The following is a 23,044-nucleotide window of genomic DNA, read 5'->3' as shown; positions in this document are numbered from 1 at the left end:
GCCTACTGGAGATTTGAAAGAAACGTGCATTTATTTGGGTGGCGGATGACAGCAAAGTTATGCTCTGGGTGCATAACTGGGTGCAAACTGAGAGGCAGTTTGATTTGACTGGGGTCTTTCTGTGTTATTTTGTGGGGCGATTCAATTTCTGCACCGCCCTTCCTCTCCAAGGAAGTCCAGGGTGGCAGACAACAACACCCATTAAATAATTTTGAAAATAGGTTTTTTTAAAAAATCGATTAAAGCCATTTAAGAAGATCTGCAAGCATTGAAAAGCAACGAAATATACAGCTAATCATTCCCAGGTTGCAGGTGGACCAGCAGACTCTTTTGTGAGAAGGGCAGAAGAGCAAAATATAGCTTGGGATGGCGCGGGGGGGGGGAGCTGCTGAAGTGAAAGGCTACAAGTGACCCCCAACCCAAAAAATAAATAAATCTGGGCTGCGTGTAAGCCCAAAACCAGAGTCTGAAAGCTCAACCCCCCGCCCCCCTCTTCCAGGAGACTAAAGGGAGCCAGGAGCATCCTGCCCCCCACATTTATGACACCTCACCCGCTTCCAACCTTGCGGGCAGCTATGGAGGGAGGGAAAGGGTGGTTGTGGGGTGTTTGTGTGTGCCAAAGTCCTAAAATCAGTTCACCCCTCTGAGTCTACCTCTTGCGTCTTGTCTCTCTTCCTTAACTTGGGGGGGAGGGTGGGGGTTTTGAATGGCAAAGCCATGCCCCCAGGGAGGGGTGTGTTTTTAAAAAGGGGGGTGTCTTTTTTCCCCCTTTTTTGCCACGCAATCCATTTCTGCGAGGAGGCGAGGCATCTGCCTGTGTGTGGCTGTCAGCTCGCAGACAACCCCTCCCCTCCTACCCCTCCTCCATCCAGATCTGGGGGTGGGAAGGAAGGAGGGAGAGAAGGGGGGCTCCGCTCATGCCACCGCATCTTGGCAGCAGGCGCACAGCTGCTCCCGGAGCGCTGGATGGCAGCCTTGCTGTAGGCGACTGGGCAGCTGCCTTGGCACAGCGCAGAAGGCAGAGAAGCCGGCCAGCCACCACGTTTGGAGGGACTTTCTGCCTCTCTCCTCCTCCTCCTCCTCTTCATGCCACGGGTCCTTCTTCTTCGTGGCAAGCCTTGGGAAAGCTGTCGATTGCCACAGATTGGAGGGTGCCCCCCGCCCAAACCTAACCCTTAGCGCCGAGGGTGGCAAGGGCATCGTGCCAAGCTCACCGCGGGAGTTCTTGAGGGGACCCTGACATTTTTTTGGGAGGGTCTGCGTGTTCTGGCTGGCACCCAAGCCGAGCAACTTTCTCCCTGGCTGGGCATCATCGTGGCTGGGCCGGGCAGAGATGGGCACCCTTTTCCAGAGGATGCAGCCCGCGGAGGTCTGGAGCGTGGCAAACAGGTGCTTGCCACGGGGACGCTGGCAGTGAGCACGGTAAGGGTCTATTCCTCTCTCTCTCTCATCTGGACTTTGCCAGCCTGGGCTGCCCGGGTGGTGCCGACCGCATGGGCTGACCTCCCTGACTGCAAGTCTTCATCGGATCGTAGAAGAGGAAGGGATCCCAAGGGCCATCTAGTCCAACCCCCCCCCTAAGGAGAAGCCCAAAGCCAATCCTCTTGCCCACTCTTATCCATCCCAAACTTGGAGTGCCCCATTGGCCCTGCCCCCCCCCCAAAAAAACAAACAAACTTGGGTCTCCCTGCCCTCCTCGCTGCTCTCAATTCTAAATCTGCCACATGGAAGTTGAAGAGAGATTCTCTCTGACTCTCGACAGCCGAACCGGCGAGATAGTGGAATTAGTGAGATGAAGCTTGGCGGCGAAGCGAGGTGATTTGGGTGAAGCCGGAGTCACTCCGGACCAAGGCAGGGCTTCTTATGGTGAGATTTGGGTACCCAAGAGGACGAGCATCCTAGGGCGATGGGCAGGGAGGCGGCTCCCGCTCCACTTTAGACGGCACAACCCCACAACCCCCAGAGAGGTCACTGAGCCCCCTAACCCTAGCCTCTGTCTGATTGTTGTGGGAGGGGGGTCGGGCCAGGAGCATCTTGGGAGCCGAGCGCATCTTTGGAGTCTCGGGGAAGCGTGCAAAGGATCTGTCAAACAGAGTTGGCCAGAGGGTGGGTTTCTTTTGTGTGTGTTTTAAAAGGTTGCCAGCCTCTGGTGGCAAGAGGATGCCCCCTTTCCCGGCTCCCAGCTTGGGGACAAGGGGGATGCATCATCTCCGAGTCCCTTCTTTATACAGCAGGTGTGTGGGCTGGAGAAGCGAGGGCAAAGGAACCAGAGCTCTCTCTCTCTCAGACACACACAGAGAGTTTCTTTCGTGTGGGAGCTCTGAGCAGGCAGCAGGAAGGAGATCGATAGAGACCGTCAATGTGCTAGGAAAGACTGCTAGAGATGTAGCTCCTTTGGGGGTGGGAAACCCATCGCTGCTCCTCCTCCTGTCTCTGTGGCTCTCTGGAAAGAGGGGTCGTCTCCCCCCCCCCAAAGGCTACCTCCCCAGATCTTCTTTGGATTATTGAGAGAAAGGGCCCAGGGAACAAAACAATGTGCAAGGATAATGAATCGGATCAATATGGAGAGAGAAGTGGAGAGCCCCGAGGAGCAGATCTAATCTAGTATTTTGCCTCCCAAAGCAGCCAGTTGGTGCCTCTCTGAAGCTCACAAGGCCCAAAGACCCAGCCCTTACTCGCTTGTTCCCCGCCACCTGGCATTTAGAGGTATACTGCCCTTGTACACTGAGGTTTCTCTAAGCTATCATGATTTATATAATTACAGCTGCAGATCAATTGTTGTGTTCTGAATGCATTGCATGGTTTACTTCTTTTTTTTGTCCGTTTCGGGGAAACAGCACACCAAAATAAGCTTGCTTTTCTCATGCGAGGGTTGAGGAACTCAGTCTAGGTACAGCTTCCCTCGCCCCCAATGTGCACTCGGTTTCCCTTTCGCACGTAACGCCATCCCCACGTGGCAAGCATCAAAAGTGTCCTCGGGCTGAGTCACAAACGGATGTCTTTGATTACCCCCAAGTTGATCTGATGCAAAGTAAGCTTGGTCCACTCTCCTGTGACTTATAGCTTAATGTGTTAGGGGAAACTATCATGCCGCGTTAGAACCCGGGAATAACAAACGAGCGGATTTCTCGCCCCCGTGCGTGTGAAAATGGACTTTCTCGTGGGGTCCCCATTATGTAATGTGCGGTTGTGACGAAAAGAAGTGCATTATCTAAGCACACTCCTTTCAGATCCAGGGTCGATTATGACTCCCTGCTGCCGGCTAGGAGTGTGTCCAGAATGCAGCAAACCTGGGTTGGTTTCAGCACAATGTGTGAAACGGCCCTACAGTTCCATCAATTTTTATTTTTATTTTTTTTGGGGGGAGGCCTGATCTCTGGCGAGTGCCAAAATGGAACGCCCAGTTTATATGCTAATTCTGGAGCTCTGCCCGGTTAATTAAAACGCTTGTTTTATTTGCTTCCCCCTCCCCAGCAACAGGCAGCGAAAGAGAAAAAGAGAAAGAGAAAGAGATGCTTTGGCTGGGAAGGAATAATAGAATCCTGCTGGCTTTTATGACGTCGCTGATTTTCCCATTGTATATTTTGCTCTATTTTAACATTTGCAACCGCAGCCCTGATAATTGCGTCTCGAAGGGTGGTATGGAAATCCGAAAAACACATTAAGTGGCCAGTGATTCCTTCGGGCAAGCGCGGGACGCCATGAGCGAACCCAGAAATTCGGCATTTGCATTTAATCTCCCGGGGGAGCGGAAATGGGTCTTTATGACTCATGAATCCCCTACCCCAAATCCTTCACTCCTTGGCACACACGGCTGAAGATGGATTATGGGAAGTCTATGGTGGGTTGGACACTGCCACCCAAACCAAACGAACTCAATCCAGCCCATCACCCGGGTATCACGGCACAACAGGTACCCAGGAAGGCTAGTTTTACCCTCCTCTCCCAACAGCCCCAAAGAATCCATATCTAGTAGGTTACTCTCCCTTCACGTTCTCCTTTGCTCCATGCGCAAAACCTGCGCGCAGCAACAGCACAAGAAGAAACGTACGCATGGAATCAGACAGGGAGGGTTGAGCATGTGTGTCTATTTTGCTTGCACATCTAATGAAGCATCGTTTTGGCTTCGGCTTTGGACCGGAGGGAATCTGTCCAATTAGGCCCCTCACCACCCCCTGCGCATATTGCTGTCGATTTCAGACATATGTGCATGTCATCGAGGAGAGGAGGAGGAGGGGGCCGTTTCCATGAAACCAGGAATGCGTGTTGTTTTTTTTATCGACCAATTAATATATTTCTCATTCGGCTGAAACATATGGTGAAAATCAGGCTTTGCAAATTCAGCAGCCCAGTCAGGATTTGAACCCATGGCTCCTCGCACTTGAAATGAGCGCTCCAGTCACTTGGCCACTTCCACCCTGGGGCAGATCCACCAGTTTTTGCTCTGTACATGAGGAATCCAGAAAGCCACAACCTCCTAGGCCTGTTGGCCATGCTGGCTGAGACTGATAGTCTGCAATAAATAGAATAATTGGCCAAAGTGTTTCATTTCTGAGATGACAGTGGCTGGTGTTAAATGCTAACACTTTTATAATAGTTGCCCTGTGATCCGAAGCCTTTTGCCAAAATTCTAAGGGATGTAGCAGCTATGTCTGATTATTCAGCAGCAATGGGAAGGCGCTCTGCACATGCTCAGATGCCAAAGCTCAGTAGCAGAGCACGATTTCCATGCGCAATGTTCCAAATTCAATCCCTGGCACTTCCCTTGTTGGGCTTGGGGAGACCAATGTTTCATAGGCATCTTTGCTTGCTTCATGGCATCAAGGTTCGGTTTATACGACTTGGGTAGAAAACAGGTTCCAGGGCAAAATCCTGCTGAACCCTGATGCAGCCTAAGGCAGCAGTAGAAGACCTGTGGCCCTCCCGGCTCCCAGAAGACCCGGCCAGCATAGCCAATGGCCAGGAAGTGCTCAAGGCAGTGCAGTGCAATGGTTAGAGTGTTGGACTAGGACCTGGGAGGCCGGGGTCCAAATTCTGCCACTTGGCCATGTAGCTCACGGGGTGATGTAGGGCCAATCGCTGCCTCTCAGCCTCACCTACCTCACAGGGTTTGTTGTGGGGATTAAATGAGGGAAGAACCATGCACACCACTATTCCCTCAGCCTCTCCACTCTCCGTCCCACTGACCTGCACTTTGGGGTGGGGGTCGTGTAACATCGCTAGCCTCTCTTATTGAGCAGCTTGATATAATGCAGGTTAATGACTTGGTGGAAGCTAGTGTTAGACCCAGCGGCTAAATGAAGCCTCTCTCTTCAGAGGCACTCTACCTGTGATTTACCAGATGGGGATAAACAAGAGGGCTGTAACTCTCATGACTGAATAAACCAGGGCTCTTTTGGGATGCCTTCTCTCACCGGCCCCAGCCTTAACCTCCAGACATTTTTGGATTCCTAACCCATCCAGCATGGCCAATGATCAGGGATGATGGGACTTGTAGTCCATCAATATCTGGAGGCTCAAAGGCCATCCAGTCTTGGTAAAAGCTATTATCCTCCCTTACACCGAGTCAAAGTCTTACTCCATCTAGCCCAACATTGCCAACTTAGGCTGGCAGCTGCTCTCCAGCAGAGACCTCCCCTTTCACATGGACCCTGTTCCCTGTTATTTAAGTGGAGGTATCAGGATCTGAACCTGCCAGGACTCTTCTGTCCCCAAAATCATGTGCTCTGCTGCTGAGCGAGGCTTTCACACCCTTGCTTCTGGGCTTCCTAGAAAAGCGTGTGGCTGCCCTCTGTTGGAAACAGAACACTGGGGCTCACTGGATGCTTAAGTGAAACCCAGCCGGGCTCTTCAGCCCTTCCTATGAGCGCAAATCTGCAAATCCTTAAGGCCTCAGAACTGTTGTTCAGTTACCCTGAGATCCTGACCCCACTGTGTGGCTCAGGAGAGTACAGCTTGCTTACCTCCCCGTGTGGGGTTAGGAGGAGGGGGAGCATTCTGCCAATTTTCTCCCCCGCCATCCAAGTTGAGCCGGGGGAGAAGATAAAAAGCTGTATCTCTTCTCCTCGCTTGCTCTGCGCCGCCCCTGCTTTGGGGAAGCGGCAGTGATTCATGGGCATTCGCTGGCACCGCCATCCAAGTACAGTCAGGACCAAGATCTCCAGGGACTCGCTTTGTTCCTCCTCCTCCTCCTCCCCAAAATAATTTCCGTTGCTGTACGGTTCCCAAGAGAGCAAGGCTGTGCAGATGTGTGAAGGCACTCTGATTTAATTTAACCGGGAACTTGGGACGTTGGCAGGAGATTCAGACCAGGAACGAGGCCAGGGTTGGGAGTTCGATTCCAACTCCTAGGAGGAGAAGGGATGCTCAGTGGTTAGTGCAAAAGGGGCCTTTATGTGACAGAAGCCTTGGGTTCAAAGCCCAGTGAGTGGGAAGGGAAGATCAGTTTAAGAGGCTAGCGAGGTGGCAGAGCGGCAAACTATTTTGCTTAAGAAGATTAATTTCCAGCGTTGCTTCTCCCCCCCCCCATTTAGCCCGGACACTGAGGTCCAGCGCCGAGGGCCTTCTGCCGGTTCCCTCCCTGTGAGAAGTGAAGTTACAGGGAACCAGGCAGAGGGCGTTCTCAATAGTGGCACCCGCCCTGTGGAACGCCCTCCCGTCAGATGTCAAGGAAGTAAAAAATTACAGTGGACGGTGTGGACCCTCGGGTTATGTTACCTTCAGGTAATGTAACTTTCGGGTTGCGAACGCAGCAAACCCGAAAGTGTATTCTTCCGGGTTTCGCCGCGCGTGCATACACAGAAGCGGCACCTCTACTTGTGGATTTTTTAGGGTATGTATGGAGCCCTGGAATGAATTACATTCATATCCAGAGGGTCCACTGTATCTGACTTTTAGAAGACACCTGAAGGCAGCCCTGTTTAGGGAAGTTACAGGTAGGTAGCCGTGTTGGTCTGCCATAGTCAAAACACAATAAAAAATTCCTTCCAGTAGCATCTTAGAGACCAACTAAGTTTGTCATTGGTATGAGCTTTCGTGTGCATGCACACTTCTTCAGATACACTGAAACAGAAGTCACCAGACCCTTATATATAGTGAGAGGGAGGGGAGGGGTATTACTCTGAAGGGTGGTGGGAATGGGTGATTGGCTGATAGGTGTGCTAAACCTGTGGACGACTGTTAACGACTGCAATTGGTCTTGCAGGAAAAAGCAAGGGGTGCGATGGCTAAAAATATCCTTATCATGTATAATGAGATAAGAATCCAATTCAGACCAGGTCTCTCCATGGTTTGAAGTTTGGTAATAAGTTGCAATTCGGCAACTTCTCTTTCCAGCCAATCACCCATTCCCACCACCCTTCTGAGTAATACCCCTCCCCTCCCTCTCACTATATATAAGGGTCTGGTGACTTCTGCTTCAGTGTATCTGAAGAAGTGTGCATGCACATGAAAGCTCATGTGCTTAGTTGGTCTCTAAGGTGCTACTGGAAGGAATTTTTTTTATTCTGTTTAGGGAAGTTTTTAATGTTTGATCTTTTATTGCTATTATTATTATTATTCTGTTGGGAGCCACCCAGAATGGCTGGGGGAAATTATTATTTTCTCCACATAGAAAGTTTGTTGTCTGGCTCCATGCGGGTGAACAGGAGACTTCCGTTCTGTTCTCCTGCAGGAAGCAAAAAGTCAGGGGGATGCTATCTCAGTGAATGGAGCAGGTGCTAGTGGGAGCAATTCTCCCATATCAGACTCTGTTGCCCAAGTGTCTGGAGAGAGAGAGAGAGAGAGAGAGAGAGAGAGAGAGAGAGAGAGAGAGAGAGAGAGAGAGAGAGAGAGAAGGAAGATTCCGTTCACCTGTTGAAGGATTTCCCAGTTAGGACGGAGGCCCAATAACACAACTGCCCTAGACAGCTGCCCTGTGCTGCCTGCTTAGTGGGTTAGGTGATGCTGAGAACCAGAACACAGGAGCACAGAGACCACCCATACCGCCTGCACTGGCCGGCAGCGGCTATTCAGCATTTGAGGCAGGAGCTTTGTCTAGCCCTGCTTGGAGATTGCAGGGATTGAACCCAGACCTTCTGGGTGCTCTGCCACTGAGCTGCAGTCCTCCTTCCGGCGGAAGTGACTCTTGCGAGTTCTGGGCTTTTAACACCCTGTTTTCAGTTTTAAAGAAGCCAAACAAACAAGCTCAACAGATCTTGGCAAGGCTGTGGCGCACTGCAGGTTCCCCACGTCAGAGCCGATGTTGCCAAACAGGGCCGAGATCTTTCGATGCCAACATGCGCTTGTTCGAGCACCGACGGAAAGGTTTCGTTCCCTCTCTTCAGAAACACACACTCTCTCCTCCAAAGGCATTGCCTGGGTTGTGTGTCGCGTGGGGACTGTTTCCAAGTCCTGCAGTCCCTTGCACAAGTGAGCCGACACCATCCTTTTGTAGCAATATTCTCTTGTAGAGGGTTCCCCACCATCCCCCTGTTATTTTAATATTTTGTTGGAAGCTGCCCAGAGTGGCTGGGGCAACCCAGTCAGATGGGAAGCGTATAAATAATAAAATCATTATTAAATTACAGTGGTACCTCGGTTTCTGAACGTAATCCGTTCCAGAAGACCGTTCAAGTTCCAAAACGTTTGAAAACCAAGGCCTGCAATTTTAATAGAGAAAATTGAGAAAATGAACACATACACTCAGCAGAGGCTGTTGAACTTCCGAGGCGCGTTAGAAAACGGAAGCATTACTTCCGGGTTTGCAGCATTCAAAAACTGAAACGTTCGACCATGGAGACATTCGGAAACCGAGGTACCACTGTATTATTATTATTATTGTATGAAAAAGCAGGCAGGTCAAAGCAGACTGCAAAATAAACCCAAGCGCCGTGGCTCTAAAACTGAACCAATCCTAGCCTAGTCGCTACTCTTGGTTGTTCAGGTTTACACACAAAGAGTCAGCGAGGCTGGTCAGTTTCATAGAAAGTCTGACTTTGAACCCTGATGTTGAGAGAGCACAAGGATACTGGACCCCCCAGGTTCCTTATTCGACAGCTGGGTCAGCTCAGTCTGCGAAGGCATAAGACTCTCCATCACGTTGGGCAAAAGATTCCTGCGTTGCAGAGGGGTTGGGCTGGATGACCCTGCAAACTGTGCCATCCCAGGATTCCTGTGGAATGAGAAAGATTTACTCAGAAACCTCAGATGAGGGAGGAAACCGTTAACAGAATACAGTGGTACCTCTGGTTAAGAACTTAATTCGTTCCGGAGGTCCGTTCCTAACCTGAAACTGTTCTTAACCTGAAGCTAATGGGGCCTCCTGCTGCCGATTTCTGTTCTCATCCTGAAGCAAAGTTCTCAAGCTGAGGTACTATTTATAGGTTAGCGGAGTTTGTAACCTGAAGCGTTTGTAACCCGAGGTACCACTGTACAAGTCAAGGGACTTCGGATGCTGAGGGGGAGATAAATAAGGCAACAGGAGAGTTTGGAGGAACAGAAGGTAAAGTAATTTGTCAAGCTTCACAGTAGCTGTCATAACGGCTATAAACCATACAACTGAAGCAGATTTACTATTCAATAAATTTTGGTACGGTGCTTCATAAAACCCCATACGATTATGTATTCTGCTTCGGTTTTCTCGCTGCTCTGTAAGTCACTCTCTGTAAACTGTCCGTAATTCTGTCAGTAAGTTGGAATGAAGATATACAAAGGACCCGGCCTGGTCTCCTTAAATCCAGCCTCAGGGTCCTGGCTAGAAAAGGCTACGGTCCCATCAGCCCATTTTCCTTCTGACCTGACACAAATTATCGAGAGAAATTTGACCCATCGTTTGTGCAAGTCAAGTAAACCAAAGATGCCATTTAATAGAGCCAGGGCTGTGGAGAGCAGCTCAGTTTGATGCCCCACAAAACTTTGGTGCTGTGTGTTGGGGTATGTGAAGCAGCGTGCCAGCTTCTGAGTCACACACAGCTCTTTGTCAGGCAAGTGTGCATGGGAGAAGCCAAGCTCAGATGGGATCCAAAACATACAAAAACAAAACATGCGGAAACTCGTGTAGATAATGCCCTTTCCATGTGGACGACGTTTCTGCTTACCTGTAAATTTCCAGAATTGTGGTGCAGTGCCTAAGAGGCAGAGGTACCATTCAGGAAGCCCTCGGTTCGAAACTCGCCTCTGTCGTGTGCGTAGCAGGTGGTTTCAAGCCAGCCACTCTAACTCTCTCAGCCTCAGTCTGCAACATAGGGCATAATACTACTGGTCTACCTTGTAAGGATTCCAACTGGAATCCAATTCTTGTAAGGATTACAACTGAAACGGCTATGGAAATGTTTAACACTATTAAGACCAAGGCTCCCTCCAGACACGCAGTCATGATTATTTGTGCTGTTGACGGCATCAGGGCCTGTTCTACATGATCCCGCTTCCACGCAAAGCGGTTTTTTCGAGCGGGCACCTTACCTCGTTCCCAATCTTTTAAAAAGAGCGATTTGGAGTTCTGCATTACGCATCTGTGCTGTGCACGAACTGCCACGCGTGTTTGGCTGAGCAATCTGTTCCTGCTACGGAAATCCCATGTGCCTTCACAGTGCGTGGATTTCTGAGTTGGGGGGAGCCCTGACAGGAATTTTAAAAGACAAACTCTTCCCATCCAGAGACTACAATTGCGTGGTGGGTGGCAATGTGCCACCTGAGAGTGCCAAACGCTGTTCTTTTTCTGGAACAGTCGACTGCTGTAGGGTTTGTGTAAAGGTTGCAGGTGGGGGTGGGGTGGGGGTAGAGGGGGTGGAGGGATGAAACACCAGCCGATTCTAATGAGCCATAATAAGCAGAGGGATATAACCTGCATACTTCCCAAGCCTCCTCCGATTTAGGCCAATGCTACTTACGAATAATCCCTCAAGACCATTTCAATATTCCCACTTTTCGCGGTCCAATTTTGCCTGCCGCTGTGTCTGCAGTCTTGAGGCTTAACTTAAACCGTTTAAAAACGGCATTCTTATTTATTGCATTCATCGGTTGCCTTATACAAAAGAAAGAGCCTCAAAGCAACTTGGCAAGACAAACTGCGGCGAATAAAAGCAATTAAAAAACAACAACAACAACAACAACAACAGGAAAATGTAAAGCTGCAAACAATACACAATACATAAATCCTCACGCAGCAACTTATCAATAAAGTGAATTGTTTCGTCGATAAAGCAGACTCCCAGTGCAATGTGGTAAAAAACACAGCATATGGATTGACATCTTCAAGGTACCGTATTTATCGTCGCAGCTCATAAGCAAGTTTTCAACAGACTTCCCCTCCCCCCTGCTCTCTGTCTTCCAAAGGTGTATTTCCAATGGCACCATCAGGGCAGAGCTCTGGGGGCAGAGGCCCAGGCCCCCACTCAACAGAATGACCAGAGGGTCCCTGAAACACTGTAGGGCTGGCTTCCCACATTTCAAAGTAAACAAAGGAAGACACATTGAAATGGTCTCCATTTCAGACCATTAAGTCCAGACACTGGGCTGCATCCAATGATCTGCGTGCTACCAGATGACAGAGTTTAAAGGGTGGGCGACAAAGGAACCCAACACAAAAGTTGTGCCAGCAGAAGTTTGATGCACAACAGCCAATTCTCAGTGTGCAACAGCTGGTTTTTGCTGTGCAATCAGTTGCACAACAATCTTGGGCAATGTACCTGTGCTTTTCCTTCGGCAAGAACTTTCTGCCCGCACAATTCATATACCGCTTAGTGACGTTGATTTAGCACCGCATTCGCCAACAGCTCTCTGTTGCCTAAGTCCATCGCTGCCTATTTCACCCAAACAGTAGATGAGGCAATATCGCTGTTTCTGAATTGCTGCCATCTCAGGCTGCTGGTGCGGGCTGACATGTGAGAACGTTGTACAAAAATAAAATATAATCTGCGCATTTAAGAATACCGATGGTGTCAGGAAAGCAAGACTAGGCTAACCTTCACTGCAACAGGCTAGGTTTTTTTTATGTGCAGGGATTGAAAAAATAATCCTACGGAGCCCTCAAGTGAACCCCACCTACAATCCAAATGGCACATCCCAGAAATTTATGTGCTTCCTCAGCTTCCGTTTATGAGAGCCAAACCCCAGGCATAAATAAAAGGGACTATGAAAGCAATCTAGAAAGTCTGGGGCATTCATGTTAAATTCCACTTTACACCGAGAAAGGATTTTTTTCTGCCTGCGCCAAACTTAGTGCTATCTCTACATCCTTTGACAAAATGTCCCTTTGTAGTATCCAGCAATTCCTTCAACAAGGCTTATTGTGAATCCGTTCCAAAAGATGCAGATAAAACTAGCAGGAACAGCCTGGCATCTCTAAAAGTCACCATCTCGCATCAGCCTGTATGTATGTTTCAGCCTGAGGGATATCAGATGCCAGTGAAGTGGAACTTTAAACAGATTTTCAGAACCAGCAACTTCTGCAAAGCACTGCATTGGCTGCCTCCGATATACAGTATTTATATACAGACAGATAGGTTTGGAAATATAGAGGTACAAATGGTCTGGCTCCAAGTCTCCTGACCCAACTAATTTAAAGTTACCAGACGTCCCTGTTTCCCGGGGGCAGTCCCCAGATTTACAAATCAGTCCCTATACAAAATCCATTATAAATAATAAATAATAATAATAATTTATTATTTATACCCCGCCCATCTGGCTGGGTTTCACCAGCCACTCTGGACAGCTTCCAACCGAATATTAAAAACAGTACAGCATCAAACACTAAAAACTTCCCTAAAAAGGGCCGCCTTCAGTTGTCTTCTAAAAGTAAAATAGTTGCTTATTGCCTTGACATCTGCTGGGAGGGTGTTCCACAGGGTGGGTGCCACTACCGAGAAGGCCCTCTATATGGTTCCCTGTAACCTCACTTCTCGCAATGAGGGAACTGCCAGAAGGCCCTCGGTGCTGGATCTCAGTATCTGGGCTGAATGGTGGGGGTGGAAATGCTCCTTCAGGTATACAGGACCGAGGCCATTTAGGGCTTGAAAGGTCAGCACCAACACTTTGAATTGTGCTCAGAAACATACTGGGAGTCAATGTAGGTCTTTCAAGACCGGTGTTATGTGGTCTCAGCAGCTACTCCCAGTCACCAGTCTAGCTGCTGCATTCTGGATTAATTGCAGTTTCTGTGTCAGCTTCAAAGGTAGCCCCACGTAGAGTGCATTGCAGTAGTCCAAGCAGGAGATAACCAGAGCATGCACCACTCTGGCGAGACAGTCCGCGGGCAGGTAGGGTCTCAGCCTGCGTACCAGATGGAGCTGGTAGACAGCTGCCCTGGACACAGAATTGACCTGCGCCTCCATGGACAGCTGTGAATCCAAAATGACTCCCAGGCTGCGCACCTGGTCCTTCAGGGGCACAGTTACCCCATTCAGGACCAGGGAGTCCCCCACACTCGCCCGCCCCCTGTCCCCCCAAAACAGTACTTCTGTCTTGTCAGGATTCAACCTCAATCTGTTAGCCGCCATCCATCCCCCAACCACCTCCAGGCACCATTGAAGTTGAAAAGTTCCCCGGATTAATTGAAAAAAAATCTGGTAACCTTAAACTAACTGGTTCACAAAGTGTGGGGTGGGGTGGGTTTTGTGTCAGGAAAGGAGTCATTCAGGAAAAACTAAAGCGCAAAATAAATAGCGAAAACAAACCTCAGCGTAACACTCAGGGTACCACTCAAAACAGAGCACATTCTGCTTCCGAAAAAAGTTCGCACCTAATTCCGGGTTTGCAGTGTTTGGGTTCCAAGTTGTTTTGAGTGCCAAAGCGTTTGAGAACCAAGGTACCACTGTAGTTGTTTTGGAATGGGTTGTCGATCTTGGCTTTATCTGTTATTAGTGTGCCTCTTAAGAGAGCTTTTTGGTGGAGCGATGTGTACATTTCCCCCCTATATTTATATTTATTTATAAGACATAAAAGGCGCTAAATGCTTTGCTGTTTTTTGTTTTGCAATCGCTCCCCCCAAGCTAACTGAAGCGAGAGTCTCGCTCGGCCTTAACTGACAGCAAGGAGAAGAGGCACCCAGCACCTTCCTCCTAGGAGTGCTATGGAGAACATCCATGAACTGCAGCACCCACTTCTGGCAAAGTCCCCTGGGAGAGCGACCCTCCGGGGCGGAATGCTAAGTCGGGTCGCTCCTCCCCAGGACCACTCCGGACTGCTGTCCCATCACGTGCCCCCCAGCCTCTCCTGGCTCCAGCCTGGACCCCACATCCTTCCCAGTCAGCTCCTGGATCCTAGCAGCCTACAGAGGACAGTCGAGCCCTTCCGCACCCCGGAACCGACCCTGTACCCCGAGCTGTGGAAATCGAGCAACCCCCAAGGCTGGAAGAAGAAAGATTATATCGAAACCGCCTTTGGAGACAGCAAGGAGGCTGGGGAACTGCCCAGGAAGGTGCCTCTGGAAAAGGACATCCACACCGTCTGCTACGAAGTGGGCGACACAGAGTCTCCGGACCTCGAGGTAAGGGCTGGGGCTCGAGGGGGGCTTGGCCGAGGGGCATACCGGTACCTCTTGCGGAAGGAGGAGTCAGACCCATTCTTGAACCGCCACTGCTGTCAGTAGCAAATGGCATGAACTGCACTGTGGCCAATCGGATGCCCCAATGGGAAGCCCAAGGACAAGATCTGAGTGGGTGGTGTCAGAAGGAGAGCTTAGGTCTTGGTAGCATTGGCTGGTGTCTATTGGGATGGGTGGGGCAAAAGGCAGGAGGACCAATGTCAGTTCACAAACCACAACCAAAGGTAGACAGAGCCAACTCAGTACGCTCCCAGTACGTTTCCGAGCACAATTCAAAGTGTTGGTACTGACCTTTAAAGCCCTAAACGGCCTCAGTCCTGTATACCTGAAGGAGCGTCTCCACCCCCACTGTTCTGCCCGGACACTGAGATCCAGCACCGAGGGCCTTCTGGCGGTTCCCTCATTGTGAGAAGTGAGGTTACAGGGAACCAGACAGAGGGCCTTCTCAGTAGTGGCACCCACCCTGTGGAATGCCCTCCCAGCAGATGTCAAGGCAATAAGCAACTATTTTTACTTTTAAAAGACAACTGAAGGTGGCCCTGTTTAGGGAAGTTTTTAATGTTTGATGCTGTATTGTTTTTAATATTCGGTTGGAAGCCGCCCAGAGTGGCTGGGGAAACCCAGCCAGATGGGTGGGTAATTAAAAATATATTTATTATTATTATCATCATCATCATCATCATCATCATCATCATTATTCCTTACTGAGTTCTGCAAGGGCGTCGCTGAGACAACCAAGTTCTGGACCCTCCAATCTCTCACAGTGCCAAAAAAAAAAAACTATATAAATACAGTAAAGAACCTATCTACATGATGCTACACCCTGCACAAACACTTTGCAATAGAACCAAAGATCATTTCTCCTCCCGTCTCTCTTTCCCCACAATGACAATAGTGTCTCATATTGAATGTATGAAAAAGACTATAGGAATTGAAAGTGGAGGTGCTATATGTACGGTACTTTCCCCCGTTTGTTTTCTCTCTCTCTCTCTCTCTCTCTCTCTCTCTCTCACACACACACACACACACACACACACACAATGTTGTTGTTTAGTCGTTTAGTCGTGTCCGACTCTTCGTGACCCCATGGACCATAGCACGCCAGGCACTCCTGTCTTGCACTGCCTCCCGCAGTTTGGTCAAACTTATGTTCGTGGCTTCGAGAACACTGTCCAACCATCTTGTCCTCTGTCGTCCCCTTCTCCTAGTGCCCTCAATCTTTCCCAACATCAGGCTCTTTTCCAAGGATTCTTCTCTTCTCATGAGGTGGCCAAAGTATTGGAGCCTCAGCTTCACGATCTGTCCTTCCAGGGAGCACTCAGGGCTGATTTCCTTAAGAATGGATAGGTTTGATCTTCTAGCAGTCCATGGGACTCTCAAGAGTCTCCTCCAGCACCATAATTCAAAAGCATCAATTCTTCGGCGATCAGCCTTCTTTATGGTCCAGCTCTCAATAAAAGCTCTCAATATGGTCCAGCACACAATAAAAAACTAATTTAAGGAGGAGGAAGTTGGCAAGTATCATCACCACCTGGATGGGTTATAAGGAAGAAGGTTGGACCAGAACAGAACTGGACTGTTGGTGGTGCTTACTATTAAAAAGTTTGCAAGGTGTTTTTTAGATAGGGGGAAGTTGAGAGAAGGCAAGGGGCATCCAGCTGAGGGGGTGGGTAGTTATTCAAAGCCACGATAACAGAAGCTGAGCTGCTTAGCATAGGAAACACCAAATCTACACCTTGGGCTGGCCCTCCCATTAGGTAGGGTGAGGCATTTGCACCGATTTCCGACGAGATCTTGCAAGATCTCGCCAAAATCACATGAGATCTTGCGGAGCGCGTGAGATCTCGCCGGAAATCGGGATGGCGGTGGCATGGCAGCACTTCCTGTTTTGCCTCAGAATTGGACAAGGCCACACATGGTTAATGAGCGAGCCAGGAATCTGTTAGAGGCAAAGGAGCTCCCTTCTAAAAATGGAAGTTTTATCCAAATGAGAACAAAACAGAATGTAAACGTTCATGAAACAGACAGACAGATGGGCAATAAGAGAAGCAAAAGAATAATTTCAGGAGCATATTGCCAAAACATTAAGGCTACATTCAAGCGACATTTAATTCTGTCTTCCTGATACTTCCTTACCTGTACAGTAGATTTTTGCATTACATGTTTGCATTACATATATGATGACCTTTGCTGTCACATTATGCTAAGCCTACTGGTGCGAACAAAATTTAGCCTGACATGGCAGTATATAGGTTAAAAGACCCAACAGGTACTGTATTGCAAATGGAATATTAGAAATTGGGACAGAAATGCTAGCACTGTTGTTGTTGTTTAGTCGTTTAGTCGTGTCCGACTCTTCATGGGCCCGAGCAAAACTATTTTTTAAAAAAATATTTAAAAATATTTAACAGCAAACCAGCTAGGAAGGGAAGTTGGACCATTAGACGACAAGAGAGGTAAAGGTGTGAAAGCAGGATAAGGAGATTATAGGAGAGCTGAATGAATTCGCTGCGTCTCGCTAGGGAAGATTTAGGTCAGATACCTGTGCCTGGACTGATTTTTTTCCTGAGTCTGAAGAACTGAGGAAAATAGCGGTGACAAGAAACGCCATTCTAGGCTTTAGCTGACAAGTTAAAAAATAAACAAATCAACAGGTGTGAATGGTATCCACCCAAGAGTTTGTGAAGAGCTGAAATGTGAAATTGCTGATCTCCGAAGGGGAATATTTGACTTGCCATTAAAATCAACCCCATTCCTTCAGTGTACCCTTTTACTCTCTCCTATATATGGGTCCTAGGATGCGGGTGGCGCTGTGGTCTAAACCACAGAGCCTAGGGCTTGCCGATTGGAAGGTTGGCGGTTCGAATCCTCGCAACGGGGTGAGCTCCCATTGTTTGGTCCCAGCTCCTGCCCACCTAGCAGTTTGAAAGCACGTCAAAGTGCAAATAGATAAATAGGTGCCGCTCCGGCGGGAAGGTAAACAGCGTTTCCGTGCGCTGCTCTGGTTCGCCAGAAGCGGCTTAGTCATGCTGGCCACATGACCCGGAAGCTGTACACTGGCTCCCTTGGCCAGTAAAGCGAGATGAGCACCACAACCCGAGAGCATAGCTGCCAAGTACCCCATTTTCCCCGGGAAACCCCCGTATTTTCTTACCGTGTCCCGCAGGTGTCCCGAATAGCAAAATACCCCGTATTCCCTCAGATTACGGAGCTCCTGCCGGTGGCCATGTTCTTCTGGTGCCGCGCCGGAACCGGAAGTCGCTTCTATGCACTTCCGGACATGCGCAGAAGCGACTTCCGGTGCTGCTGTGCCCATTTCCAAAATGTCTGCAGCGCCAGAAGTCACTTCTACGCATGTCCGGAAGTGCGTAGAAGCGACTTCCGATGCCGCGGACATTTTGGAAATGGGCACAGCAGCATTGGAAGTCACTTCTACGTATGTCCGGAAGTGCGTAGAAGTGACTTCCGATGCCGCAGCGCTGCTGATCCCGGATCTTTCAATCCGGAACTTGGCACCTATGCCCCAGAGTCGTTCGTGACTGGACCTAATGGTCAGAGGTCCCTTTACCTTTATATATGGGTCCTATTGCATTTCATATAATGAGAGGGAGAAAAAAACAACAACCTCTGTCCATTCTCTGCACACCAAGCATGATTTTAGTAGACACTCCTCATCCACAAGCAGAGAGCCAGAACAAGATGTTATGAGCAGGCGTGGAACAAATGCATCCATTTGGATCAGCAACTGGTTAACATGAAGCAAAGAGTAGGAATAAATGGACAGTTGCCCCAATGGAGGGGTGTAGAATACCTCCAGATTGGTGTTGGGACTTTTTCATAAACCACCTAGAGCTAGGAGTGAGCAGCGAGGTGGCCGTTTTTGCTGATGGCAAGAAAATAGTTCCGAGTCATTAAAATGAAAGGGATTGCAGACGGCCAGAGAAAGGATCTCTCCAAACTGAGCAAACCGGCAGTAAAATGGCAAACGCGACTCGGCGAGTCAAACAAGTTGGATTCCTTCTTTGTTGGCAGGCAATGATAGGCAGTTACTTCGAGCGGCATTAAAGCATCGAGAAGTTTAAAAGTTTAAAAGGAATTAAAAACCTATAAAGACCAAAACAACAACAAAACAACAAAACGCACACACACAAAAGGCACCAGACTTGCAGGTGCTGATCCTGCGGCTGCAAGCGCAATTCAGTGTACAGTAAAGTGTTAAAGTGCCTTATGAGGAACGGCTTAGGGAGCTGGGTATGTTTAGCCTGGAGAAGAGAAGGTTAAGGGGTGATATGATAGCCATGTTCAAATATATGAAAGGATGTCATATGGAGGAGGGAGAAAGGTTGTTTTCTGCTGCTCCAGAGAAGCGGACATGGAGCAATGGATTCAAACTACAAGAAAGAAGATTCCACCTAAACAGTAGGAAGAACTTCCTGACAGTAAGAGCTGTTTGGCAGTGGAATTTGCTACCAAGGAGTGTGGTGGAGTCTCCTTCTTTGGAGGTCTTTAAGCAGAGGCTTGACAGGCATATGTCAAGAATGCTTTGATGGTGTTTCCTGCTCGGCAGGGGGTTGGACTGGATGGCCCTTGTGGTCTCTTCCAACTCTATGATTCTATGATTCTATGTGTTGCACATATATATATTGGGGCTATCTATCTATCTATCTATCTATCTATCTATCTATCTATCTATCTATCTATCTATCTATCTAATCTTAATTTCACATATATGCTCATGGGGTCTGAACTAGCGGTGCCTGACCTTGGGGTTGTGGCGGATAAGATAGATAGATAAGATAAATACTTTATTGTCATTGTACATAGTACAATGAAATTGGGTGCCATCCCATAAAAACAAAACAAAAACATAATTACAGACACACACACATACACACCCATCACAACCCCCAAGATCATATTATTTAGTTACAACATTTAAGGTGGTTATAGCTCTTGGATAGAAACTGTTTTTTAATCTATTCGTTCTTGATTTAATTGTTCTGTATCTCTTGCCCGAAGGCAACGGTGCAAAAAGACTATATCCAGGATGAGATGAATCCTGTAAAATATCCTGTATTTGCTTTTTTAAGGCAACGGGATCTGTATAGTTCTTCCAGAGATGGCTTGTTGAAGATGTCGGCCCCAGTGTTCAGCAGCTGTGAAAGAGGTTAATACCACACTAGGGATCATTAGGAAAGGAATTGAAAACAAAACTGCTGAAACCGCGATGCCATTGAAAAGATCTGTGGTGCGGCTGCATTTGGAATACTGTGTCGCCTGACCTCGGAAAGGGTATTGCAGAGTTGGGAAAGGTTCAGAAAAGGGCAATCAAAATGATCAAGGGGAGGGAGCGAGTCCTCTAGGAGGAAAGTTTGCAGCACTCGGGACTTTTTAGCGTAGAGAAAAAGTGAGCTAAGGGGACAGGATGGGAGTTTATAAGATGATGGAGAAAGCTGATGGAGAAAAGCCTTTTCTTCCTCTCTCATAACACCAGAATTTGTGGACATCCAATGAAACTGAAATAGTGTAGTAGTAGTAGTAGTAGTAGTAGTAGTAATATATTATTTATACCCTGCCCATCTGGCTGGGTTTCCCCAGCCACTCTGGGCAGCTCCCAAAAGAATATTAAAAACATGATAAAACATCAAACATTAAAAACTTTCCTAAACAGGGCTGCCTTCAGATGTCTTCTAAGAGTCAGATCGTTATTTCCTAGACATCTGACGGGAGGGTGTTCCACAGGGTGGGCACCACTACTGAGAAAGCCCTCTGCCTGGTTCCCTGTAACCCCATTTCTCGCAGGGAGGGAACTGCCAGAAGGCCCTTGGCGCTGGACCTCAGTGTCCAGGCTGGAGGATGGGGGTGGAGACGCTCCTTCAGGTATACTGGTCCGAGGCCGTTTAGGGCTTTACCAGCTCCAACACTTTGAATTGTGCTCGGATGGACAAAACAAAGCACACCCTTACAGAGCACATAGTTAAACTATGGAACTCCCTCCCACTAGAGGCAGAGGTGGCCACCAAGTTGGGACGGCTCCGAAAGAGGAGCAGACAAAACTCATGGAGGATCATCAACATCTACGAACCACACTGACTGTGCTTGGCCTCAACAGTTGGAATCAGCACTGCTTCTGACTACCCGTTGCTGGTAGGAGGGGAGCGTGCAGTTGCTCACAGGCTTCCCAGAAGAGGCGTCTGGTTGGCCTCTCTTTGGGAACAGGATGTTGGACTGGATGGGCCATTGACCGGATCCAGCAGGGCTCTTTCTCCTATTATTGGCGCTCTTTCACCAGACATCAGAAGGAACGATGCCAACGCTTGCTCTCCACTTCCCTCCCTAGAATGACTCCTCAAGCGACAGCGATACTGAGAGCGAGAGCAGCTTCTCCATGCTGCTGCCACAAGATTACCTGGGCCTGGCGGTCTTCTCCATGCTGTGCTGCTTTTGGCCACTGGGCATCGCTGCTTTCTACCTGTCCCAAAAGGTGGGTGTCGCTGAGCAGGGAAAAGCTCACAAAGAGGGCAGGTTTAGGATAGATCCTATACTGGAGTGGATGAAGTAAATAAAGTTTATATACAGTGGTGCCTCGCAAGACGAATTTATTGATTTTTTTTTTTGCCCATAGGAACGCATTAATTGAATTTCAATGCATTCCTATGGGAAACCGCGATTCGCTAGACAAATTTTTCACAAAATGAATTCGTCTTGCGAGGCAACCTCCGATCGCAAAACCCATTCGTCTAGCGAAAAATTCGTCTTACAGGGCATTCGTCTAGCGAGGCACCACTGTATAGCCGATAGACAAAAGCAGGCATCCCCAAACTGCGGCCCTCCAGATGTTTTGGCCTACAACTCCCATGATCCCTAACTAACAGGACCAGTGGTCAGGGATGACGGGAATTGTAGTCCAAAACATCTGGAGGGCCGAAGTTTGGGGGTGCCTGGACAAAAGAATCAGAAGTTCTTTAGCTTCTTAACTTCTCTCTTTTCTCTCCAATTATTTTTCTACTCCTTTTTCTTTATCCCTTCTTCTCTCTCTCTCTCTGCCTCTGGATTAATGTTTTAGTTCGGACAAAAGAAGAAATCCAGCAACACTCTTTGCATTTTTCTTTGTAAACCCTAATAAAATCTTTTAGATGGAGAACAGGGCTGGTTGCAAGCAGCAGAAATAGACTTGCCACCAAATGCTTGGCTGGAGAGACGTCATTTGTCGAAGTTCGCTGAATTGTACAAGAGCAAGGAAGGGGTGTGTTGGGAATGTGAGATGGGATCCTTGCCGTGAGGAGCCCAGACACAGCAGTCAAGAGCCTGCAGATTTACATCTGTGCATGCCATTGGGTGTATCATGTACACCAGGGCACGTTAGCTTACAATCGCTACAGTCCTTGCCAAGTTCTAGGCTCGGGAGCTTGAGCCCCTGCAGCTACCTTTCCTGACATTAAATCCGCTGCCTTTTCTCCCCAGACCAACAAGGCGTCCGCCAAGGGCGACTACCCGGGAGCGTGGACGGCCTCTCGCCAAACCTTCGCCTTGGCTGTCTTGTCCATCATCCTCGGCATCTGCACCTACATCGGGGCAGTGGTGGCTCTCATCGCTTACCTTTCCAACAAGGCACCTACCTAGGTCTTCCTGCCCCACCGAAGCCACGCCCTCACCGCCCCTCCGCCCCCAGTTGGGAGTTGGAAAGGCATGTGCTGACATGATGGGGGCGAGCACAGGTTTCCTGACGTTGATTTCGTGAACCAACCAACCAACCAACCCCAGCAAAGGTGTGTGCGGAAGAACTCCACCCCTTCAACTCTCAACTCGGCAAGCCCTTGGAGGAAAGAGGATATAAGGTTGCAAGAAGCAGGAAACCCAGGCTGGAAAACGGGGTCTCCGCAATAGGCCCCTCCTGACATCAAGAGTGATGGATGGGCGGCAGCTATCAAAGCTACATTCCTGCCAGTTTGGGGAGAAACCAGCCCCATCGCGGGAAAAGAGAAGAAAGGCCCATTCACCCAGACTGGGACAGAATTTGGGGAGGGGATTTGAGCTTCTGCTACCTATGGCTACCTATGGACAATGGGGCACCTCTCTCTCATACCCACGCCCACCCAGGCTTCCCTTAGCTGGCTGTGTCTCTTGGTCACGTCTCCTTTTCTACAGAGGCCCTGGCCTCCACACCCAAAGGTCATGCTCTCCCCCTCCTTACCCCGCCCTCAATAAACTGCCAATGCACCTATACCTCGTGAGGCACCCGTACGACTCCTGCACCGTCTGTGATGCGGCAATGCCAATCCGTCTTGCCCGCGAAAGGAGCCGTGAGGTGCCAAGGTGACTACCCACCTTGCACGGCATTACCCATAAGGCAGTGGCCTCTGTGGGTCAAGTCAGACTGACCAGAAAGTGGGGGGGAGGGGAGAATTTAAGTGGCCTGCTAAGGTCCTCCCCCACCCTCCAAGTCCTGCACCGCAGGCGTGGAGAAGCCTTGCCAGCCCGAGGGCCGTATTCCCTCCTGGGTAGCCTTCCGAAGGCCGCATT

General features: G+C 49.0%; 1 protein-coding gene across 1 annotated transcript; it reads left to right on the top strand.

Annotated features, from left to right (window-relative positions):
• The first annotated feature begins 907 nt into the window (after positions 1–907).
• TMEM91 (transmembrane protein 91) lies at positions 908–22,699 on the top strand. Its single transcript, XM_035121161.2, has 4 exons — positions 908–1,422; positions 13,968–14,464; positions 20,862–21,005; positions 21,986–22,699. Exons 2-4 carry the CDS (start codon positions 14,048–14,050, stop codon positions 22,142–22,144), a joined length of 720 nt encoding a protein of 239 aa, XP_034977052.1. The 5' UTR covers positions 908–1,422; positions 13,968–14,047; the 3' UTR covers positions 22,145–22,699.
• Positions 22,700–23,044: the final 345 nt, after the last annotated feature.

Source organism: Zootoca vivipara, chromosome 6 (assembly GCF_963506605.1).
Source record: "Zootoca vivipara chromosome 6, rZooViv1.1, whole genome shotgun sequence".
NCBI lineage: Eukaryota > Metazoa > Chordata > Lepidosauria > Squamata > Lacertidae > Zootoca > Zootoca vivipara.
Note: the sequence above shows the minus strand (reverse complement) of the source record. Positions and strands in the feature narration are given on the sequence as shown.

Bases quoted from the DNA above. Each gene is read 5' to 3' on its own strand.
- TMEM91 (XM_035121161.2), top strand. From the start codon at position 14,048: ATGGAGAACATCCATGAACTGCAGCACCCACTTCTGGCAAAGTCCCCT. The intron at 14,465-20,861 runs GTAAGGGCTGGG...TTCCCTCCCTAG, and splicing joins CAGAGTCTCCGGACCTCGAG to AATGACTCCTCAAGCGACAG. The intron at 21,006-21,985 runs GTGGGTGTCGCT...TTTTCTCCCCAG, and splicing joins CTTTCTACCTGTCCCAAAAG to ACCAACAAGGCGTCCGCCAA.